Raw genomic sequence first — 23,285 nt, 5'->3', positions numbered from 1 at the left:
AGATTAAAAACACAAAGTATATTTGTGTAATTTAATATAGTTAATTATATGTTTGCGTAAAATTCTGAGATTGCATTTCACTGTTTTTATTCATTCATGAAGAATACTGAATGTTTTTATGCAAGTGAGATGAGTAAATGCCTACTCACATTTAGTCTAGAACTACAATAACAATCATGTTTACACCACGCACATGACACCTCTGCACTTTATTTCTCTGAACATGAGGACAGGAGAGGTGTCAGTCAATAAATGTAAAAAAGTAACTTGCGTTACTTATTTGAAAAAGTAACTTAGATTTTTTTTTTTGTAAATTGAAAAGTAATGTGTTACTTTACTAGTTACTTGAAAAAGTAATCTGATTACATAAGTCAAGTTACTTGTAATGGATTACCCCCAACACTGCTGATTTCTAATTATCAGTGTTGAAAACAGTTGTGCTGCTTACTATTTTTATGAAAACCATTTATTTCATGATTCTTTGGTGAATAAAGCATAAAAAAACAGCATTTATATGTCTTACAGGGTTAGTTTACCCAAAAATTAAAATAATGTCATTTATTACTCACCCTCATGTCGTTCTCCACCCCTAAGACCTTCGTTCATCTTAGGAACACAAATTAAGATATTTTTGATTAAATCCGATGGCTCAGTGAGGCTTGTATAGACAGCAATGGTACTTCCTCTCTCAAGATCCATAAAGGGACTAAAAACATATTTAAATCAGTTCATGTGAGTACAGTGGTTCTACCTTAATATTATAAAGCGACAAGAATATTTTTTTTGTGCGGCAAAAACCCCCCAAATAATTTTATAACAATATCTAGTGATGGCCGATTTCAAAACACTGCTTCATGAAGCTTCGAAGCTTTACGAATCAAATCAGTGGTTCGGAGCGCCAAAGTCACATGATTTCAGCAGTTTGGCGGTTTGATACGCGATCCGAATCACTGATTCGACTCAAAAGATTCATAACGCTCCGAAGCAGTGTTTTGAAATCAGCAATCACTAGATATTGTTAAAAAGTCGTTATTTTGTTTTTTTGGCACACAAAAAATATTCTCGTTGCTTTATAATATTAAGGTAGAACCACTGTACTCACATGAACTGATTTAAATATGTTTTTAGTCCCTTTATGGATCTTGAGAAAGGAAGTTCCATTGCTGTCTATGCAGGCCTCGCTGAGCCATCAGATTTAATCAAAAATATCTTAATTTGTGTTCCAAAGATGAACGAAGGTCTTACGGGTGTGGAACGACATGAGGGTGAGTAATAAATGACATTATTTTCATTTTTGGGTGAACTAACCCTTTAACTGTCATTTTTGATCAATTTAAAAGTATTAACTTCTCAAAAAACCTTCTAAATCAATGATAGTGTAAATTCAAGCGCATCCAAACATTTGTTAGTGTACATATATCTGTAATACGATAAGGTTGCGATTAAACCAAAACATGTAGAGACACTTATTGTAAACATTTTATTTGGAAGTTTGTCATGACTAAGCATGGAGCAAAGACCACAGAATTATAGTTTAATATGTGAGTTGAATCACCACTTAAACCACACTGGCTTAGCATTACATGTCCAGTGTACCACATTTATCACTTTAATATGACTGACAATATGGTCTAAGTGCAGAACGGAAACTAGTGGGGCAGAATAGTCCAAAACAATGGCAAATATTACGAACAAATAGCAAAAACAACTTGCAGCAATGCTTGCATGGTCATTTCAATCTTTTTGCATATGATGCATTACTGAGGTGTCAAAATCTAAAAAATAAAGACTTCACAGTCAGACAATAAAGAGAGAGGAGAGAAAATGAAACATCAGAGCTAGCACTGAATTAATATTTAGTTATCTATGATAGATTACTCATCAAGATGCGTTCTGTATATGGACGTATATGAGGAATGCTTGTCTAGCATTAATATACAGTTTTTTCAGAACAGACTATGATAGATTCTATCAACCAAGTAGTAAGTTCAAATAGTTTATCTGTTTTAAGAGTTTAAAGTCGAACCGTCCTTTTAAAATACCTCACAATTAACTGCAACACATCACTACAGTGTAGGCAGCGGTAAGTCAGAGACCATGCTCTCTATACGACTCACAGATATGTGCCAAATGCTACCATGATTTTACTCCTGTCAAGTATTTAATAAGGTACAAGTGTATTTACAGATAGAGCTGAATCCCTTAACTTCCTCAACTAAAGCGGATGCAAATCTAGTTCCTTTTCTCAAAAAAGAAGTCACCCTGCCCTTCCAAATGCCCTCTTGTTTGTTAGTCTAAAGTGTATTGTGACATATATTTCCTGTATCTATAATGATGTGTTTAATTAAATGAGTTTGGTCAAATAAGAGATATTTACATAATCTATCCTTCTAAAGCAGTTGACCACAGCCACAGTATAAACAGTTTCACATTAAATATTTCCCTATCTAGTGAGCAAAGTGCATTAGGATACACTACCATTCAAAAGTTTGAAGTTGGTAAGATTTTTTTGTTTAATGTTTTTGTCTCACAATGGCTGCATTTATTTGATCAAAATACAGTAATACAGTAATACTGTGAAATATTATTACAATTTAAAATTATTTTAATGTATTAATTTTTTATTTTTTTTATTCATTAATGTTTATTGTAATGTATTAAAATGTAATTTATTCCTGTGAAGGCAAAGCTGAATTTTCAGCATCATTAGTCCAGTCTTCAGTGTCGCATGGTCCTTCAGAAATCATTCTAATATGATGATTTGCTTCTCAAGAAACATTTCTTATTATTATCAGTGTTTAAAATGTTTGCGCTGCTCAATATGTTTGTGGAAACAGTAATTCATTTTGTTTTAAGATACTCTCATGAATGGAAAGATCAAATTATTTGAAAAATAAATTGTGACATTTTAAGTCTTTACTATCACTTTTGATCAATTAAATGCATCCTTCCTGAATAAAAGTATTAATTTCTCTCAAAAATACAACTGACCACAAACTTTTGAATAGTATAATGGAGCCTCCGTTTTAAATCAACACAAGTAACAAAATAACGGATCTAACTGTGCATGTGGATATTAAAACTTAATAAATAATACGCTGAATAAAACAAAATGGGTAAACATTTTCAGTTCACAAGGTGCACATGGTATTTAAAAAAAGGTAGGGTTCAACAGAACATAAAACACTCATATGAACAACATGAGGGGTAAGTAAATGATGACAGAATTCTCATTTTTTTCAGGTGAACTACTCCTTTAAGAAGAAATGAGTAAAGTGCCTAGAAAGAAATTTCACAGAACAGTGAGTCTGGGATGATTGACACAATTTGTGGCATCTAAATCACCTCCCACTCTTCCTCCAGCTCCTCTCCACTCAGCGAACCCGCGTTGCCATGGTTTTTGTTCCTATTGTTTTGCAGAGTTTTGGTAAGGCGCTGGTTGAGAGCACCATTAGGAGCAACTGCCCACAGTTCATCCATCGGGGTCACTGCAAAAAAGGCTACTTGGTCAGTTTTTATCATTTACGTGTGCAGATGTTAATGTAACCACCGGTTTCAAAGATAAGGCTTAAGCCTAGTCCCAGACTAAAATGCATTTTTGAGGATTTTTTTTCTTTTTCTTTCTAAGGCATGTTTATAAAAGCTTCTTAAATGTCCTAATTGAACTAAGGCCTAATCCTGGCTTAATCTAAGCCCTGTCTGTGAAACCAGGCCTTTATCATTAACCAATTTTGAACTCTCACCTGCGAGCCAGTTGACCAGTCCTGGGATCTTCTTCCAGTAGTCTCCAGCAGGGTTCTTCTCTGTAATGCCGTATCGACGAGCCACTTCACCGTTAGAAAGGCGAACCCAAGCGGTCCTCATGCTTAGAACCAGTTGACTTGCCAGTAGTCCTACAATTTGGAAAAAAACAAACTTGAACCAATGACCAGTCAAACAAGTTCCTATGAAAGAGCGCTGAACTCTGAATCAGGCTGACAGTCTCAATACAAGAATAATAAAACCAGTGAATGAGATTATGTAATGAAGGCATACATCCCACCCTACAAAAACTTTCCAGGACATTGTATATAATTTGCGGGCACCAGGGAGCCACTGTCAATATGTGGGAGACTCCCGGAACTTCCGGGAGAGGTGGGATGTCTTTGAAGTCATACCAGGAATGTGCTCCCATGCAGTCCCAACAGGCATCTCCTCAGTGATGCCGGTGCGCACGTGCACATTGCCTCTGTTGTCCAGTGCCCACAGCATGCGGTCATTAGGACTAGTCTGAATTTTCACCAGATGAAGCCCAGCAGGCTGCTCAAAGAGAACATGAGAATAAAACAACTGCATAAGGCCAGGGAAATAATGACAAGGTATATTCCAAAGGCTAAATAATCCCTCACAGGTCATGGTAGGAAATGTTCATCAAAAAACAAAATTATTACTGTAAACAAGAAATTTAGTATTGATCTAGAGATTTGAGTTTGAGTGCTTTTTGAGCTTTTTTTTTTTTTTTTTTTTTTTTTAAACTTGACACTACTTGCACATTAATTAGGATACTAGTTTGATATTAGTCACTAACATTTAAAAGTTTGGAGTTGGTTGCTTTAATGTTTTTGAAAGAAGTTTCATATATAGAATATTGTAAAATATTATTGATTTTAACATATTTTAAAATGTGATTTATTCCTGTGACACAAAGCTGAATTTTCAGCATCATTACTCCAGTCTTCAGTGTCACATGATCCTTCAGAAATCATTCTAATATGCTGATTTGCTGCTCAAGAAACATTTCTTTTTACTATCAATGATGAAAACAGTTCTGCTGCTTAATATTTTTGTGAAAACCATTTCTTTCAGGAACCTCCGATGAACAGAAAGTTAAAAAGAACAGCAATTATTTGAAATTAAAATCTTTTTTTAACATTATAAATGTCTTTACTGTCACTTTTGATCAATTAAATGCATCGTTGCTTAATAAAAGTCTTCATTTCTTTAGAAAAAACCTTTTGAACCGTAGTGTATTTAAGTAATATACTATCTAATCTAGATGTAAGCTTGTCTACATTAAAGGGGGATTTTGCAGCCAATACAGTCATATCAAATAGTTGTTTACCTGTTCGGGAGGTTCGATGCAGATCCAGGCAGGGAGCATCATGCTGGGGTTCAAAGGTTGAGTTCCAACCCGAAAATACACCATTCCATTAGCATCACATGCCCAAACATTCTGACTGCCACAAGACAAACTGAGAAACTTCACGTGCCCTGTGAGAAAGCAACAGACAGAGTAAAAAAAGAGATTTCGCATGTCAACACAATATTCCAGTGAAATATGATTGGCACAGAGACTGAACATCCCATTAATCCCGTATGACCTTTTATCAATAAACTATATGATTGATCATTCATGTGTGTGGCACAAACAACATGGGATGATTTACACACGAAAGTTCTGAAAAGCCAGTAACTTATGGGCAATTATAACAGTTTTTAATACAAGTTTCATGTGTTGATAAATTCCTGAAATGCCTGACTGTAGTGGAAATATTCAGCCATCACAATCCATCTGAGGGTGACTGACAAAATGGACTGTGACCTTGTGCAGTGTGCCTGAGTTAAGCTCTAAACCATACATCAAATCTAGCACAATTTCACTAATGTGTATGTCAAGGACATCCAGGGCCATTTTTCCATACTGTGGGAGGAGTCTAGAACTGTAAAGAGGTCCTGTCTGTACACTATGATATGATAGGGAAACCTTGACACGGCATTTACGTCATGGTACGTAAAGAGGGCTTTGTGTTGAGGACTTAGATAGCAAATCTTAATATAACTTGCGATACACCAGCACACATTCTCTCTTTCTTCTACAGCTCATATCGTCCGTCACACTTTCCATGATAGTATTCATTTCACTGTATGATTACATATCTATGGAATAATAGATATCAAAAATGCACTATACAATGAAAAATGTACACTAATGTTATTATAAATTATTCAGCAAGAATGCATTATATTGATCAAAAGTGACAGTAAAAACATTTGTAACATAACATTACAAAAAATTCCATTTCAAATAAAATAAAAAAAAATCCCGGTTTCCACAAAAATATTAAATAGCACAAATGTTTTCAACATTATTTAATAAAAAGAAATGTTTCTTGAGCACCAAATCAGCATATTAGAATGGTTCCTGAAAATAGGAAACTTTTATTTTAAATTGTAATAATATTTCAAAGTACTACTTTTTTGTTTGTTTTTTTGTTTTTTTTTTATTAATCAAATGCAGTCTTGGTGAGCATTAGAGACTTCTTTCAAAACTATAAAAAAAATCGTACCAACCCCAAACTTTTGAACGATAGTGTACTGTATGTATATATATATAAATAAAATACAGTACTTTTCAAAATTAAGATAAAATTGTTTAGACACTTTCTGGTTTAAAAAAAAAAAAAAAAAAAAGGAATAGCTAAGAAAAATAATTGTTCATTTTGTTATATATAAAATTAGATGAATACATTTTTAATTGTAGCTGTGTAAATATAACTCATCCAAATGCAAAACTGAAAAACAAAAAAACTTGAGATCTACTTTATCTCCTATTGATGTGGTGTTTCACATTCTTTCACTGGGTTAGAGATAATATGAACCACACTTATCTACCAAATCAATTCAAAAAACAAAAAAACATTATGGGTGCCTGATGAGCACAATGAATGAAAACAACAGATTGCTTACATGTTGTCACACCCGTGGCCTTTGGCCACAAGAGCTCTTTGCACACTGTGCTGATTCATTACCGACAGAACCAGATAAAGCAAAGCTGACGCTTCAGTTCACAGGACGGCTTTTTTCAAAACCATTAGTGTTTTTTCTGCTGTGGCATTTTAAGAACTTTCCTGAAACAAGACAACTCATTGAGAACAAATACCACAGGACAAGGTTCATGAGACTAACCAAGAATCTGAAGAACCAGTTTTTCATCTTGGAAAACAATTTATTAGACCAGCTGAACTCCAATAATAACCTTCACTGAGTCTTAATCCATAGGCCCGAGTCTAAAAGCACAGAAAACATCATGTGCCTAGTCTGTACCCGATCTAAAAATGCTTGTGCATCCAGGACTAGCCCTAGACTCATCTTTCACATTGCCGCACACACGCAAACAACCCGAGACAGACAGGGCTACAGCTGTTCCATCACATGGCTCTGCCTATTTGTGTCTCCATTCTGTCATAGCACAAACACACACACACACACACACACATGCAAAACACACACTTGTGCTCAATAAACACACTGAAGTGCAAGCCGTGTAATTAAAATATGTCTGATGTAATCAGATTAGATCAGGCAGCATTGTCATTTCACAGTGAAACGCTGCATTGATTGCATTTGGTAGTCTGACATTGTGAACTTGTGTCTTGTTACCAAATTCACTGATTAAAATGTGTGTTTAATGCATTCCTAAAGCCTAATCACTGCAATATTCAATACCAAAGGATTGATCTGTTCCTCTCATGACCTTAGCTTACCGACTTTATTACAAAACGTGTTATGCAAGAACCACCTGCTTGAATTAAAAATATAAACACCACCCTTAGCAACAGGCCGTTCTGATAAACGAAACCATGGCTTGCTATTTAACGTGCTAGAGGCTCTTCAATTCCAAGAAATGGAAATTAAGACGTGAAAGCGAAAACTAAGTGTGTTTAGGAGTAAAGCTTCAGCAGCAGTGGGAGTTGGCTGGTTATACGTGAATTTGACAGAAGTAGGTCAGCAGCAGAGCACGTGGACAGCCAGAAGACATGGTAATCAGAACTAGGAGAAGAGGGTCCTCAGCAAGGTATGCCCAACATGCGTCATTCCGTCACACCTGACCTGTGCAAACAGCACTTGAGACCTTGAGGAGCAGCAACATTTGAGCAAATTATTTAAATCGTGTGTCAAACACGTCATCATAGGGAGGACTAAGTGCTATCTAATGCATATGTGAGGGAATACAAATAAGCGGAAAAGAACATTGTGGTATTTCTCTTAATTTACTAAGACCATTTGTGAGCATTCTGTTTAGTTGTTGGTAAAATCAGGTGAATCTAATTTATAGGGTACAACAGAGCTAAAGACACACTTTAAGAAAAATGTGCTTTTCACTACTTCCATAGTGTCTGCTTGCAGAAAAAAAAATGTTTTGACTGAACATTGATGGAGCAACAGATTTTGTGTGAAAATAAATCATAAAAGTGGTTTGTTTTGTTTAAAAATCTTACAAATGTATGAGGTGGCAAGGTGGGCCTTTTACCCCACACACAACACAAAGTATTTATACAAATTTATTTTTTATTTTGTAATATCAAAGTTAATACTTGTTTAAAACAACCACTTTAGCAAAGTTTGTATTATTTTCTGTTATTTTGATAAATAAGAGATTTTATTTTTGTTTAATAAATATACTGTCATGAAAATATGTTATGAAATATGTTAAAAATACAGGAACAAAATTATTTGAAAAAGTAAAGATTCTGAAAGCACTGAGAGATCCCATAATAAATTAATATAGCTTTCCAGTAAAACAATAAATATGATATTATATGATATTATTAATATAATATTTTTTAATTAGATTGGTTTCATTATTAATATGGTGATTATCTCTAAGGTGATTATCTGCAACATGATATATGATCTTTACCATCTGAATCTAACCATGTCATGTCAACAAAGGGAAAAGACAGCCATCTATTTATCATCATGTTAATAATTGTGCCTTTAGCCCCAACAACAGGGGCCCCTTTTACCCCAAATACCATACTTTACATATTCTTCCGTTATTGTAAAACTGTTGCTTTAATTACCTTTAACAAAACTGAAAAACCTTAACAAGATCTTTGTCTCAAAATATAGTCAATAATTGTATCAAATCTCATATGCTACATAAATCTACATTAAAAAACAAAACAAAAAAACATTAAATATTAGACAAATTAACGCAGAATTAACTTTGCGTTGCTGTGTGCATAGTCAAACGAAATGAGGTTGTTAAGAAAAGTGCAGAGCTGAATTTGTGTGCCATCTAGTGGTTTAAAGGAGAATCAAGTAAAATACGCCTTTTACCCCGGTACGCTTTTAGCCCCATTGTAGCCTACCCTACCATATGTTCAGGTCAAATTTCACCCCAAAATGAAATAAAAAAGGGATAATTTAGGAATATTAAGACTGTTACATTATTTTTGTGAAAATTAAACATGTCACCCCTAGTGGTTAAATGGACTGTAGTTGATCCGTTATCCATACGGAACCGGCCTCACAGTTCGGCACGCATGTGATTTGCAAATTAATTGCAAATTTTCACCATCATAGAGTGAAAGTTTATCATTTGCACGTGTTTTCTCTAGCCAATTTACACATGCAAGTGGTTTAAAACCATTCCAGTGCAAGAGGCAAAAGAGAACCCAATACGGTACTCACGCGCTGTTATCTGTGCGCACAGTCTGCCTCGCACACAGAGAAGCGTGTTTTAGATAGCGCGCGACCACCATTTACCGAATTGATTCCTCTTTCGCATCTCCTTGCACTTGCAAATTTCTGTTTTAAATAAACATTGTTCCTTTGAAGTTTCTATTCACCACAGAACACTGAAATAATCATGGTTTCCACAAAAATAAAAACAATTTCTGAAGGATCATGTGACACTGAAGTAATTCAGCTTTGCCATCACAGGAATAAATTTTACATTTATATTTTAATTTTAAAATATTTATTAAAACAGAATATATATATATATATATATATATATATATATATATATATATATATATATATATATATATATATATATATATATATATATATTAAAACAGAAAACAGTTATTTTAAATTTATTTATAAATAAATATAAATATATATATATATAAATATATAAATAAATATAATTTATTTATTTTAATACTGTTTCACATCATTACTGTTTTTACTGCATTTTGATCAAATAATCTTATCCTCATTTCTATTAAAAACTTCTAATTTATTATATAAATGGTGAATATGGTCATATTTGTTGAACTAATGTAAATAGAAGTTACAAAAAAACAAAAATGTCAGACACATTACTGTTATAAAAATTTGGAAAAGGAGTGCATAATTGTCATGAATTTTTTTTTGCATTGTGACAATATCTTCATGAACAGAATATTTTATCTGTAAATATAAAAATATAATGCATTTACTTCATGCAATTTCTTTGAACTTGCTGTTCTCACATTACAAGAGTTTAAATTTAGTTTAAATGTACAGCTGACATGTGATCGACTGAAACTATTGTCTATGGAAAGAAAATTATCTCACCGAGCTGGCTGAGGTCCAATAATGTCCAGTGAATTCCTGTAGAGCAAGTGGCTGATAAAGTACGGATGTGGACACGACCATAGTGATCTAAACCCCAAAGAGCGTCACGACAGGCAGAGAGCTGCACCATCTCTACGTCTGGGGGGAACTGTATGGTTAAGGGCCGCATCTGGAGATCTTGGTCCCAGATACAGAACAGATCTTTCCTGCTCTGACCTAACCACAGGAAACTCCCTATGGAGACACCAGCGAGATGAACAAACATGCTTGAATATACAGGATTTTAATTGTGCAGCCAAAATACAATACTATTACATTGCTTCCTGCCAGACAACAAATACTACAGGGGTGAGAATGCAAAGAAGACAGGATTTCTACATACCCTCTTTGGCTGGAACAGCAGAGGAGAACACAAAGGCCCATTTCGTGGCAGAGGCAGTTCCTCTGGGTACAATACACTTCCAAAATGTCCCTGCATTAAGGTGAACATCACCATAAAATAAATCTGTCATTTTCAAACAAGTACCAATCAAAAGCTCCTCAGTCAATAGGAGAGTGTATTTCACTTCTAAGAACATGCTCACTGTGTCATACCGATGAGGCTGCCCTTGGCAACGTGGAAGTCATTGCGTCCAGAAGCAATCCAGACACCACTGGTGCTGACACTGATGAGGCTAGGCTGGCACTGGGAGTGCTGGGAGAGGAAGGCCACACGCAGACGTTCAGCCACCCTCTCTACTGGAGCTCTGGTTGCTGTGGCGACAGTCTGTGTGGCCTGGATCAAAGTCTGTAAAAGGCTGCCCTGATCAAACACCATATAGTCTGTGATGCTCACCTAAATGAAAAGATGATGAGGGAAAAAAAGAAGATCACATTTGTAGTGTTTAAGCCATTATTTTGATACATTTCTTGCAGGAAGCAACATCTTAAGGCTTAAAAAAAATAAATTGAAGCTCTTGGAATAATTAGCATTTTTACACAAAATGTGTGATTCATCTACAGAAAAGGCGTTAAAAGCACAGCACGCAGACAGAAAATCCGACCAGCTCTAGAAGAGGATATATTGTGCATATATGTACCTGCCACCAGTGGTCATCTTCACCCTGGGGTTTTTTAGCCGTGACCCCCGTTCTGAACCATAAGCTGCCACTGGTGTCCAATGCCCAGACTGTGTTATTCTCTCCCAGAGCAATACAGATGGGTTCCAGACCTTGGCTCTCACTATGGACACGCATATACAATATCTCAATGTTTAAATTCATTTCTACAGCAAAAAAATGGATAAGGTCAGATCTTGCTTGCAGTGTTTTATGACAGGGTTTCGACCCACCCAAAAAAATGGGTTGCAGGTCCATTCTGATAGGGAAAAATGCTACTGTATATGCAAATAGTAAAAAGCATATAATAGTGCATAGTAATGATAACAAAATAAATAGGCTTATGAATGTTTAAAGGCAAGTTTATTTATAAACAAACAGGATTTAAAAAAAGAATCAAAATAATCACAACAAGTGCATAGGAAATAAGAATGACAAATAAAAAGAATAAGAATAGGACATTGATTAAAATTGATTTAAAATGTTTTAAAACAGTTTAAAAGAATAAAAAGATGACACATAGATGAGATAAAGTGCAATCAGTCGGACATACAGTAGCTCAGTGCTCATTCAGTAAATGCACAGCTAAACAAATGTTTTTGAGTCTGGATTTGAATGTGGCTACTGTTGGAGCACATCTGATCTCTTCTGGAAGCTGGTTCCAGCTACGAGACTAATTCTTGCATTATTTTTGTGATAATAGTAGTATACTTATTTAGTTATGGTTTAGACATGACTACTGAAACTAGTGTCTGACTCCAAAATCACACCAAGCTTCTTGGTAGTGTTTTTTTTTTTTTTTTTTTTTCTCCCCACCCCTTGAGTCAAGGCAATGACTCATATGCATTCACCTTGAGAATTTCATCTTTGTTTCCAAATGCAATTCAGTTTTGACTTAACTGAAGAAAGTTTTGGCACATCCAAAGGGAAGGGAAGGTCAAAATGTCCTCTTTAAAAACCATGAACAAAACTATGCAAGGTTAAAGGAAATATGAACCAATTAAATGAATCAAATGTGTCAGATATACATTAAAACAAGCCTGTTGAATTTTTAAAAAATCCTTTTGAAGTAATATTATTAAATTTCTTTTCAATTATGAAATATAAAAAACCTAAATTGCAATGTTATTAAAGGACATTTTTGTTTACTTATTCAATACGCTGTCCACTTAATTTTTTAATGTAAGAGTGAGTTTGGCCATTTGTAACTTGAATGTGCGAGGCTTTCAGTGTCATCCACTTTCAGTAATTTCAGCTGTACAAAAACAAGTCAAGTGAACTATATTGTCATTCCGCTATATGTTTGGAGATATACAAAGGAAAACGAAATGTTGTGCCTCACAGGACCACAGGTGTATAACATACATATCTGCCTAACCTATTGAAAAAAGTAATCAAACTATACATATATTTTACATAAATACTTTACATATACTTTAAATATAAACTTTTATTATTGTAATCTTAACAAACATTTGTAGCGCACAGTTTTACCTTTTACTGCACTTTGTTATTGTTCTAGTTATTTACGGCTCGTTCACACAAAAAAGCTTACTGCCGTGTTGCAAAATAAGGTGGATACAACTTTGATACTGCATTAGGAGGCAACTTGGTGCTGAAGTAAAACCAGTCGAGAACCAATGCTTCATCTGTTCACTATAGTAAATTTGCTATCTTCTAAGAGAAAACCACGCTGACAAACATACCTGATGGTGTCATACTTCCAGTGTTCCCCCTCCGCACAGTAGCTGCTGAGACCCTCTCTGTAAAACACGCCCCTCTGCTCGCTCAGTGCCCACACCACACTGCCCCGTGCTGCCATCTGCGCCATGGGGCAGGGACAGTCCACCTTCACTGACCGCGCACATGGCCTGTCCACACTCAGCCCTGAAACAGACACAGCAACAGTAGAATTCTAGCTTTTTTAGCCATATTTTATTAAAATTAAATATTTAATTTCATTTGAAATATTAAAATTTCCAATGAAACCAGAAACTGCTACTAGTGTGTTTACAGTAATATGTACACAGTACTGTAGCTACTGGACTGGTAAGGATCATAAAGGAATGACAAGGCTAGTTGATCTAGTTGATTATGCTCTTCTTTATTACATAATCCTAAAGCAGAGCCCAGCCCAAAGTTACATTCCTTTAGAACAAACCATCTGACAGGAAACACCTAGAATAACATTGCAAAAATACCATATGTGATTTGACCATTGTTTTTGTCAACTGTCATTTTTTTGTAAAACACACACAGAAATTGTGTTTGCTAATTTCCATTTAATTAAACTCTTGTATGAATCAGATTTTTGTCAGTTAATTCAATCTTTTTCACACACAAAGTCATATGGAGCACTTTTATGATGGTTTTATTTATCCTTTTCTTTTTTAATCCTTTAAGTACTAAGTCCACATGGGAACTAAGTGCATAATAAAACATGACTAGTGTATTTCACTTTTTGTGTTTCATGAAAGAATTAAAGTCACATGAGTTTGGAACAACATGAAGGTGAGTAAATAATGACAGATGTTTTATTTTTGGGTGAAATGTCCCAAACAAGTTATTTTTCAAGAACATACAGCACTCTCTAGTGGTCAAACAGTGAAATAACAGGTAGCAGATGTTTGTCTTTGGTTCTCTGTGGTGATGTGTGTAATTTCTTTGAAGTTAAAATACTTTCTTCTATTCCAGCTGAATATACAGAGACTATAAGGCCCTGTTTACACCTGGTATTAAGATGTGTTCTGGTTGATCGGATCAGAAGACGATGAGGGAACATACCCGTTTACACCGGTTTAAATTCCATCTGGCTAGTGCATTTTTCATAATGTTTATGCATTAGGTCAGTAGACAGTCTTTTGTGGCTGTTCGAACACTATGAAACCAATCCATTCGAATGCTTTTTTGACTACCTCTGGAAGTGGTTGAAAGTAGACAAGTGTCATCTACTTGTGATCCGGTCGACCAAAAAGCATCTTAATACCAGGTGTAAACAGGGCCTAAGACACTTGCTGGTTAATTTCCCCAGGAAGTGTACACACTGGCTCTGTGGAGCTATCAAAACATTGCTCTGTTTAATTGAGCATCCCACCTGCTTTAATTAATGAGTCCGGAATGGGGCTATCTGTTTATCTAACCAGTGGTCATTTTTGCAATTCTGTTTGGCGACAGCAACAGTGAGTAATTTTTATATAAGTAGTATGAATTAAAAGGTCGATACAGATTACTCAATTACAAGCTTTTCAGAGTTATTAAGCAAAATATGTTATTGTAATGTGAGGTTATTGCGAGTGTCTATTATTCTCTCACACCTGTCTGTAGGTACAGGTCTCCATTAGTGCGAATGATCCAGGCTGTGTCATCACTAAGTGCCACAAATGCTGTGTCATCCAGGGCTTTGTACCAGTGTCTCTTTCCCTTGATGGTGACTTTCCCGCAAGCATAAGCAGTCATGGTCTTCTGCTCCACCTTCCACAGCAATGAGCCTAAAAAACACATCAGCCAGATCAGACCAAAACTGTACTTTTTTTTTTTTTTTATAAAATAAAAAGTACTAGCTTTTGAAAATAGGTTGAACTAGAATTATATATAAAAAATGATTTTATTTTAACAAGTTTGCTACCAACAAATCTTACAGTTCTCAATACTTAAATCACTTTTTCAAAACTCTTTACACAGTGAGCAGCAGTGTCTATATGGGCTAAACTGTGGATTACTTATTGCCTTGGCATTCAATGACTATGTCTTTACATGTCATGAATGGTTTTCTCATAATAGCCACCAAAACTCTGTGTACCTACAGGCCAACTTGCACATGCTTACAAACTCTTTTCAAAATTGTTATACTTAAATTCAAAACCTAACATAATACAAAACTGAATATGACAGCAATTTGCTACATTTCTACAGTAATACCACACTGAAATATATTCTAAATCTAAAAAAATACTAATCAAAACAATTAGATGTAGCTGAATTTCATTACTGTACTAAAGGGAACAGCTTAGGAATAATTTTTGTACTGTAAAAATAGACCAAGTAACAAAATATAACATGTAACATGCAGTAACAGGCAATTGTAAAGAGTAGAGAGCTGTCATTCTTGTTTTTAAAGAAATTTTACAAATGAAAACACTGTATAATGCTAACTGTTGTAAGTGTTGCTTAACACATCGCTTTATGATTGACAGACTGCACTTGTAGGGCGACAACCTTTGCTAGTGTAATATGCTGATTTGTTGCCTTTCTGAAACCTTTCTGATTTTTAACAATATTGAAAACAATTGTGCTGCTTAATAGTTTTGTGGAAAAAAGTGATACATTTTTTCACGATTCTTTGAAGAGTAGAAAGTTCAAAAGAACAGAATATTTGAAATATTTTGTAACATTATACATTATGGTCACTTTTGATCAATGAATGCATCCTTGCTGTATAAATTCCTTTCAAACAAATCTTACTGACCCTAAATCTTTGAATGGTAGTGTGCATTTATGATTAAGAGCAATGCTGGATTAAAATTATTTTTTCCAGGACTAGGCTTAGTGCAGAACACCATCAACTAATATTTGCTTAAACAGGTGTATGCTTATTTAAAGGAATAGTTCACCCAAAAATGAAAATTCTGTCATCATTTACTCACCCTCAAGTTGTTCCAAACCTGTATGAGTTTCTTTCTTCTGCTGAACACAAAAGAAGATATTTGGAAGAATATGGGTAAACAAATAGTTGATGAGCCCCATTGACTTCTATAGTATGGGGGAAAAAATAATATGGAAGTCAATCAGGCCCATCAATTGACATTCTTCAAAAGCAGAAGAAAGAAATTCATACAGGTTTGGAACAACTTAAGGGGTGAGTAAATGATGACAGAATTTTCATTTTTGGGTGAACTATCCCTTTAATAACAAACCGAATCTATGTCCCTTACCTGAAGGGGACAGAGCCACCTGATGGACATTTTCCTCAAACTTCTGCCAGCTCAAGCCACCGTTAGGAAGACCACTACAGAAAAGGCCTCCTTTGAAGTCTAGACACCAGATAAACCTGTCCGTCACTACTAGACTGAGGATGCCACAGCTAGGCCCACTGTAGCCCATCCAACTTTCAGCCAACTTCAAACAAAGTGAAATACATACAGAAAGAGATTAAAATAGATAACAGAATACATGACATCAGTTTAATTTGATATGGTGATTCTCACAACAACAAAAAATTACATTACTATTCAAAAGTTTGGGATCAGAAAGATTTTTTAAAATACTTTTATGAAATTAATACTTTTATTCAGCAAGGATGTATTCAACTGATCAAAAGTGACAGCAGACATTTAATGTTACAAAAGATTTCCATTTCAAATGAATGCTGTTCTTTTGAACCTTGTACTCATCAACAAAAATCCTGAAAAAAATGATCACAGTTTCCACAAAAACATTAAGTAGCACAACTGTTTTCAACATAGATAATAATAATAAATGTTTTATTGAGCACCAAATCAATGTATAAGATTTCTAAAGGATCATGTGACACTGAAGACTGGAGTAATGGCTGCTGAAAATTCAGCTTTCCATCACAGGAATAAATTAAATTTTAAAATATATAATAAAATAAAACTTTACTTTAAATTGTACTTTAAACTAATAGTATTACTGTTATTACTATGTTTTTGATCACATAAATGCAGTCTTGGTGAGCATAAGAGACTTCTTTAAAAAAAAAAAAAGTAAAATCTTACCAACCCCAAACTTTTGAACGGTAGTGTTTATTACACAGTTATATAAATTAAATAAGTAACTGTCTTCTGATATGAAACAGATCTATTAGTTGGTTAGCTCTATAACCTGGTCAGCTTTGAGGAGCTGCATCTCTTCATCCTCTTTCTGCTTAGCAGATGAGCTCTGCAGACTCAGAGCGTTTAGTCCGTCCCCCAGACTAGCACTGGATGGCATTCCATGTGCATAGATGTCCTCCTCGTCACTAGATGGCGTTGGCTCAGGTTCTGGGGAGTAACCCAGTGGTCTAATGGGATCATAAGATAAGTCCAAATTAAAGTCCCCATATAAACTATTTTTAAACTGTTGTTCTGAATCCTCCACGGTGTCTTTGCCTTCCTTCACATATTCCTTCATGATGTCCTGCTCATCAGATGCCTGCATATACGAGAAGGTACATTCCAGCAGCATGTCCACGTCAGGAGTAGCTGCAGTTTGGTTGTTTTCTGCAAACACATTTTCACTGCACACCTGACACTCCGTGTCTTTTAGTGACAGTGATGTAGGGCAAGGCGGCAAAGTCTCTGCTGTTTGGGTAACTGGATCCTGACAAGTCTCTTGACTCTGTAAACATTCTGATGGGCTCTGAATGGGGAAGGCATTGGAACTGTGGGATTCTCCACATACGGAACCGTCTTGGTCGGGTGAGCCGGTGCTGTGCAGGTCGAGGCTGCTGAACAGGATGCTGGTGTGGTCAGAAGGAGGCTCACTCATGGGTGTGTTTAGAACGTCACTGCCTGCACCGTCCTGGCTGAAAATGCTCTCAGACCAGCTGTTGCGCTCGTTGACACGATTCCCACTATCTACAGTTATATAAGAATATATGGAGTAGATGGAATATAAACAAATTCATACATCACATCACATCACATCATGTGATACTAATCCTCTTACCTTGTCGTCTCCTCTTGCCTTTCTTCTTCAGCTTGATGGCCTTGACCACCAGCTCCTGTTGGAAGTCTTCTTGAGTGATGGCGCTGTATCTGCTGGAGGAGAGCTCTGAGGTGGAAGCCTCTGTGGTGGTGAACATGCCCTGTGCGCTCTCCCATGAGGTGATGGAGCTGCTGCGGCTGCGGGACTCCACTGTACCCAAACTGGCCCGCTGCTGCTCCAAGTCCTCTGCCACCTCCAGAGCCTCGACCGCATGACTGAATAACTCAAGATGCTGCTCCTCCTGCACCTCCTCTGACTCCTCAACCCCATCATGTACATCCTCTGAGCTGGGACTAGCTTGAGTCTGGGGCTCTGTAATGATGGGCATGGTCCTTATTGGCTGAGCGGTTTCCACGGCACCATTAGGAGGCAGCAAAATGGTGGGTGTGGAAAGAGGAGATGTAAAACGGTAGGATTGGTCTAATACTGAGAGGAGAAAAAGCGCAAAGATATGTAAGATAGAGTGGCCCCAAAAGCATTACGGACAATGCTTAAAAAACAAAACAAAAAAAAACCAAGTTTAACACATTCTGTTTGTCAAACTTATTGTAACATTTTCATAAGCTGCATTTCCCCCGCAGGAACTTTCCCCAGGAAATAGGGACTACTTGGTGGGTTTCGACCACAGGGACCAGGGTCTATTCTGAGTAAAAATTCCCCCTCAGAAAGTCCCTGCTCGCAAGGTAGTACTTTTCGGGGGTGGCACTGAACATGTTGATTGGTTGAGTTCACGCAGCATTTTGATTGGTTGACTCCACGCAGCATTTTATTTCGACCACCATTTTTAAAAGTCTGTTGCAGTGCGTGCAGTAAGAGTTGTTTGCTATTCGAATCAACAATGGAGTTTAAAAACTACGACAGATGGACTGACTATTAGGTTCAGGCTTTATCAAGCTTATATGCGGAGGATGAAATCCAGCGGGAACTGGAAAGTTGCGCACAGTCCTACGTCACCGGATTAATCTTCACGGTACTTTAGACTGCGATGGAAACGCACACAGCAACAGCTATGGGGAAAAACATTCCTGGGACAAATTGTTCCGGGTAATTTAAGTGGAAATGTGGCTATAGGACACCTGTGGAAACTTAAAGTTCACCCAAAAAATAAAACTTTTGTCATCATTTACTCACCAAAAGATGATATTTTGAAGAATGTGGGTTACCAACATTCTTCAAAATATCTTCTTTTGTGTTCATCAGAAGAAAGAAATTCATACAGGCTTGGAACAACTTGAGGGTGAGTAAATGATGACAGAATGTTCATTTTTGGGTGAACTATCCCTTTAAAGGAACTCACTACTAAATACACCTGATATACTTAATACAAAGAGAGAGAAATGGCATAATTTTTCTATGGCAAATAGAAAACAGTTATTTCAAATTGTAACAATATTTCACAATAGTACTGTTTTTACTGTAATTCTGATCAAATAAATGCAATCTTGGTTAACATTAGAGAGTTTCAAAAACATAAAAAATTACTGACCCCCAAATTTTAAATGGTGGTGTATCTGCCAAGAACTTAAGGTTACACTTTATTTGAAGGTGTCAGTATTATAGTGTAATTATACATTTAAGTACTGAGTAATAATAATTACATGCATGTACTTCTACTTACTATAGATTTAGGGTTTGGTTTAGGGTTAATTGCATGTAATTTTGCATAATTTCTAGTTATTACTACAGTAACTAACTACATGTAAGATGTGTAACAATGACACTGTAAAATAAAGTGTTACCAAACTTAAATATCGTCTTTTTGTTACACACAACAACCACAACTCATGAAGCTACTATTCATACCAGTCAACTCTATGATGGATGAAAAACAATCCAATTATCAGAGTGCCAAGGGCAAAAGAGGCTTTTTCCTATCCCTTAATATCTGGGTACTGCTGATGGAGCAAAGTGCATGACTAAAACTGCCATTATGGCATCAGTACTGCAACTCACAGTTAGAAACCAATCCCTCAGGGCAATTTGAGATCCGCAAAATGTCCCGATCTCCTTTCAGAATGAAGATTTCATTCTCAGTGCATGACACAGACACTATATCTCCACTGCTTTCCAATCCTCCAATGATGACCTTAATTAACAAATGAAATAAGTGAAAAACAACAGTACAAATTATGTTTGCATAGGCAACATTTCAATTATGGATATAATTTAAATCTGAAGTGTGCGTTTATACCTGATTGGTACAGTCAACAACATAAACACTATATTCGTTCCAGCTGAGGACCCAGCCCTCCTTCAGGAAGCAGCTGACCATTCCCAACTGTCTTTCTGAAGGTCTGTAGCCACCGGTGGAGCCTGAACGTGGGAACAGCTCAAACTGAGGTACATCCTGATTAAAAAGGGGCTTTAGGACATGGGTCTCCCCAACACGTCCTCGCACATCCGTCCTCCAGAGACGCAACCCTGGCCTGGCTGCGTAAACCACAAGATCACTCTGCTTGCAAAGAGCTGGCTGGAAGCAAGCACCAAACTTGCCATTGCTGTAAAAAAAAAAAAGCCAGATATTAAGAACTGAACATAAACTCAGAGTGGTGGTGCAACCCTGATAATGATAGAGCACTTTCAGGTGAAGATGGATTGAGGATGTCATACCTTTTACGTGGTTTAGTGCCCAGCTGCTGATGCGACTGCTCTTGCGTGTAGAAGAGCATAGAGCGCTGATAGGATGAAACCAGAAGTACTTTCTGACTATATTCCAACTGAACTATTGCTGAAGGCTCTTCGAAGAGAACCACAGGATTACACACTCCCTAAAAGACCAATGCGCACATACACAAATCCAGCTATTAGACAGTAAAACAAATAGAATTTAGACAGGCAAGTAAAGATTTCTTTATAACTATATTGTCCATTAAACTGCAAATATCTAAAATTGACTCAATTGACTACATATTAAAAGCTTACTTGGTCCAAGTCCACAGCAGAGTAGACCACCTTCCCTTTATCATCACCAGAAAAGAGCTTCATGCCATTAGCACTCCAGGCTAATGCAGTAATTGTACTTTTGTGCAAGCCCACCACATCAAACCTTCTCAGCTGCAACAAGATGACAAAAAGATGTGACACTATGGCGCATTTACTAAGATTCATTCATCAATCTTTATGCTTTTTACTTGTAGTAGGGACAAAAAACAGCTACTTTAAACAGACCTAAAATAATGTTATTTTGTAATAATATGTAATAATATTATAAATATTACATATAATGCGGAAAGTAAAAATGCTATATTATATAGTCAATCTTTGTTATTCCAATTAAGTATAAATTATTGTGAAAATATTAAAGGTAACCACTAATTTAAATGAAATCCTTGCTGATTGAAAGCTGTAATTAGAGATGAATTTGTACCTGTTTATTTCTGCCAGGCAATGGTGACACAAGCTGAAAGAAAGCAACCCGGCCTGATGCCGTTCCAACAGCCACAAGATCGTCAAAACAACTCAGCAATTTCACTGCAGTAATGGCCTCACATTTACCCTATTAAAACATAATATACAGAAAACAGTCCCTAACCAGACCAGACCAACAGTGAGTGCTGCAGAAAAGAGAGGAAGCACTAAGTGGACCTACCTCTAAATTGTATTTGTTCATCTGGCTCACTCTCCTGCAGTAAAGGTACAGCATGCCGATGCTGCTGCCAATGGCTATATAATCATTGTTGCTGTCCAGTGCGGTCAGGTAGACCAGTACTGAACGGAAACCTTTCTGGATTTTAGCAGGGATGGCATTGAGAAGGTAGTAGAGTGGGCAGAACTCCCTCAAGGGCAGCGGTGCTGGATGGTTGGCCATGATCACCCTGTGGATCTGTGCTCCCACTGCTGCTGAAATCTGAGCAAAAAAGTCCAGACATTTCCAAGTACAAGATTATAAAAAAGTTTATGCCTTGCTGATGATAATAAAGAAGTTATAGTGTAGCTTTATACATTTATTGTTTATTTCAATCACGTGGACAATCAGAAACACAGCTAGTCATTGATCTAACACAACACGTGACTGGTGCAGTAAGTATTAAACGCATCCAAACATCTGTATAGTGAACTAAATAGTGAGCACACCCACAAGCCAATATTAACCACTTTAACCACGCCTCAAATACACAACACAAGAGAGCATCTATTTCTATTTTACAACATTATTGAGGGTTCATCGCGTTAAACACGGTCATGCAGAACAGTAGGCGTCCAACTGTTTCATTTGTGGCCTATACACTAGTTTGAATAAATATCAAAGACTAATAACACACAAAAAAACAGTCGTTTACAATTAGCTGTACAACGTGGGAAGGTTTTCTAGTTAGCGTACTCTATGCAGTAAACTACGTGAATTTTTCAGTTTCTATAAAACTTACCACCGGGAAAAGCTCACATTAATACTGAACCATAAGCGTTTTTATAGTTTGGATGAGGGCGATCTGTTGACATTTCTGCTGCTTTCACAGATAGCTCTTGTTGACAGCTCGCGTGTCTTCTTCGTTATGTTTTGGGTTGAAACAGAATTGTGACGCCAGCGACACCTACAGCAGCGGAAGTGAAACTCACATCGCTTAAATTCCTCTACTCTCGTGATAAGTTTAGTCTACAAATAAATGTAGATTTCGAAAATTGCTCAAAGTGTTGTGACTTTTAAGAAATGCTTAAAAAAAAAAAAAAAAAAAAAAAAAAAAAATTCTTAAAGTAGCTGAAAGCTTTAGCGCTTTAAATTACTTGGCTACAATTCCAAAACGATTCAGTTTAATTTAGGCCTATGTTATAATTTGCTTGTATAGCTACAGTTATAATTTATTTTTTCATAAGTCTTTTTGGATATTTTAATAGGTTTATTGTGCTTGTGTTTAACAATGACAATGTCTGTTTGTTAGCCTAATGGAAGAAGTGTAATAAAAGTTTCAAACAAATCCTATTCTCTCTTGGAATTATTTAGGCCTACATTAAATCAATAAATGTTCTCCTACTTGAAATATTCTTTTATTTTTTATTAACCAAAAATATTCTAACTTAAAATGGTTTGAAACCAACATACAATTCTCATTTCTATAAAATGAGATTGAAATTATGCACAGCTAATGAAATAGGACTAATGATATCGTCAGTGTAAGGAATGACAACGCTTGTCAATGTACCACATTACAAGGG

At 36.1% G+C, this 23,285-nt stretch overlaps 1 protein-coding gene across 1 annotated transcript; it reads right to left on the bottom strand.

Moving 5' to 3' along the window:
- Window positions 1–1,466: 1,466 nt before the first annotated feature.
- On the bottom strand, window positions 1,467–22,667 carry tecpr2 (tectonin beta-propeller repeat containing 2). Its single transcript, XM_051868441.1, has 20 exons — window positions 22,502–22,667; window positions 21,724–21,981; window positions 21,502–21,630; window positions 21,057–21,188; window positions 20,745–20,902; window positions 20,326–20,632; window positions 20,088–20,220; window positions 18,096–18,560; window positions 17,271–18,004; window positions 16,361–16,544; window positions 14,744–14,917; window positions 13,136–13,316; window positions 11,412–11,553; window positions 10,927–11,167; window positions 10,715–10,804; window positions 10,333–10,566; window positions 5,102–5,250; window positions 4,158–4,299; window positions 3,744–3,893; window positions 1,467–3,488 (listed from the first exon to the last, which is right to left on the bottom strand). The coding sequence occupies exons 2-20, from the start codon at window positions 21,940–21,942 to the stop codon at window positions 3,337–3,339; spliced, it is 4,116 nt and encodes a 1,371-aa protein (XP_051724401.1). The 5' UTR covers window positions 21,943–21,981; window positions 22,502–22,667; the 3' UTR covers window positions 1,467–3,336.
- Between the last annotated feature and the right edge of the window lie 618 nt (window positions 22,668–23,285).

Source organism: Ctenopharyngodon idella, chromosome 17 (assembly GCF_019924925.1).
Source record: "Ctenopharyngodon idella isolate HZGC_01 chromosome 17, HZGC01, whole genome shotgun sequence".
NCBI lineage: Eukaryota > Metazoa > Chordata > Actinopteri > Cypriniformes > Xenocyprididae > Ctenopharyngodon > Ctenopharyngodon idella.
Note: the sequence above shows the minus strand (reverse complement) of the source record. Positions and strands in the feature narration are given on the sequence as shown.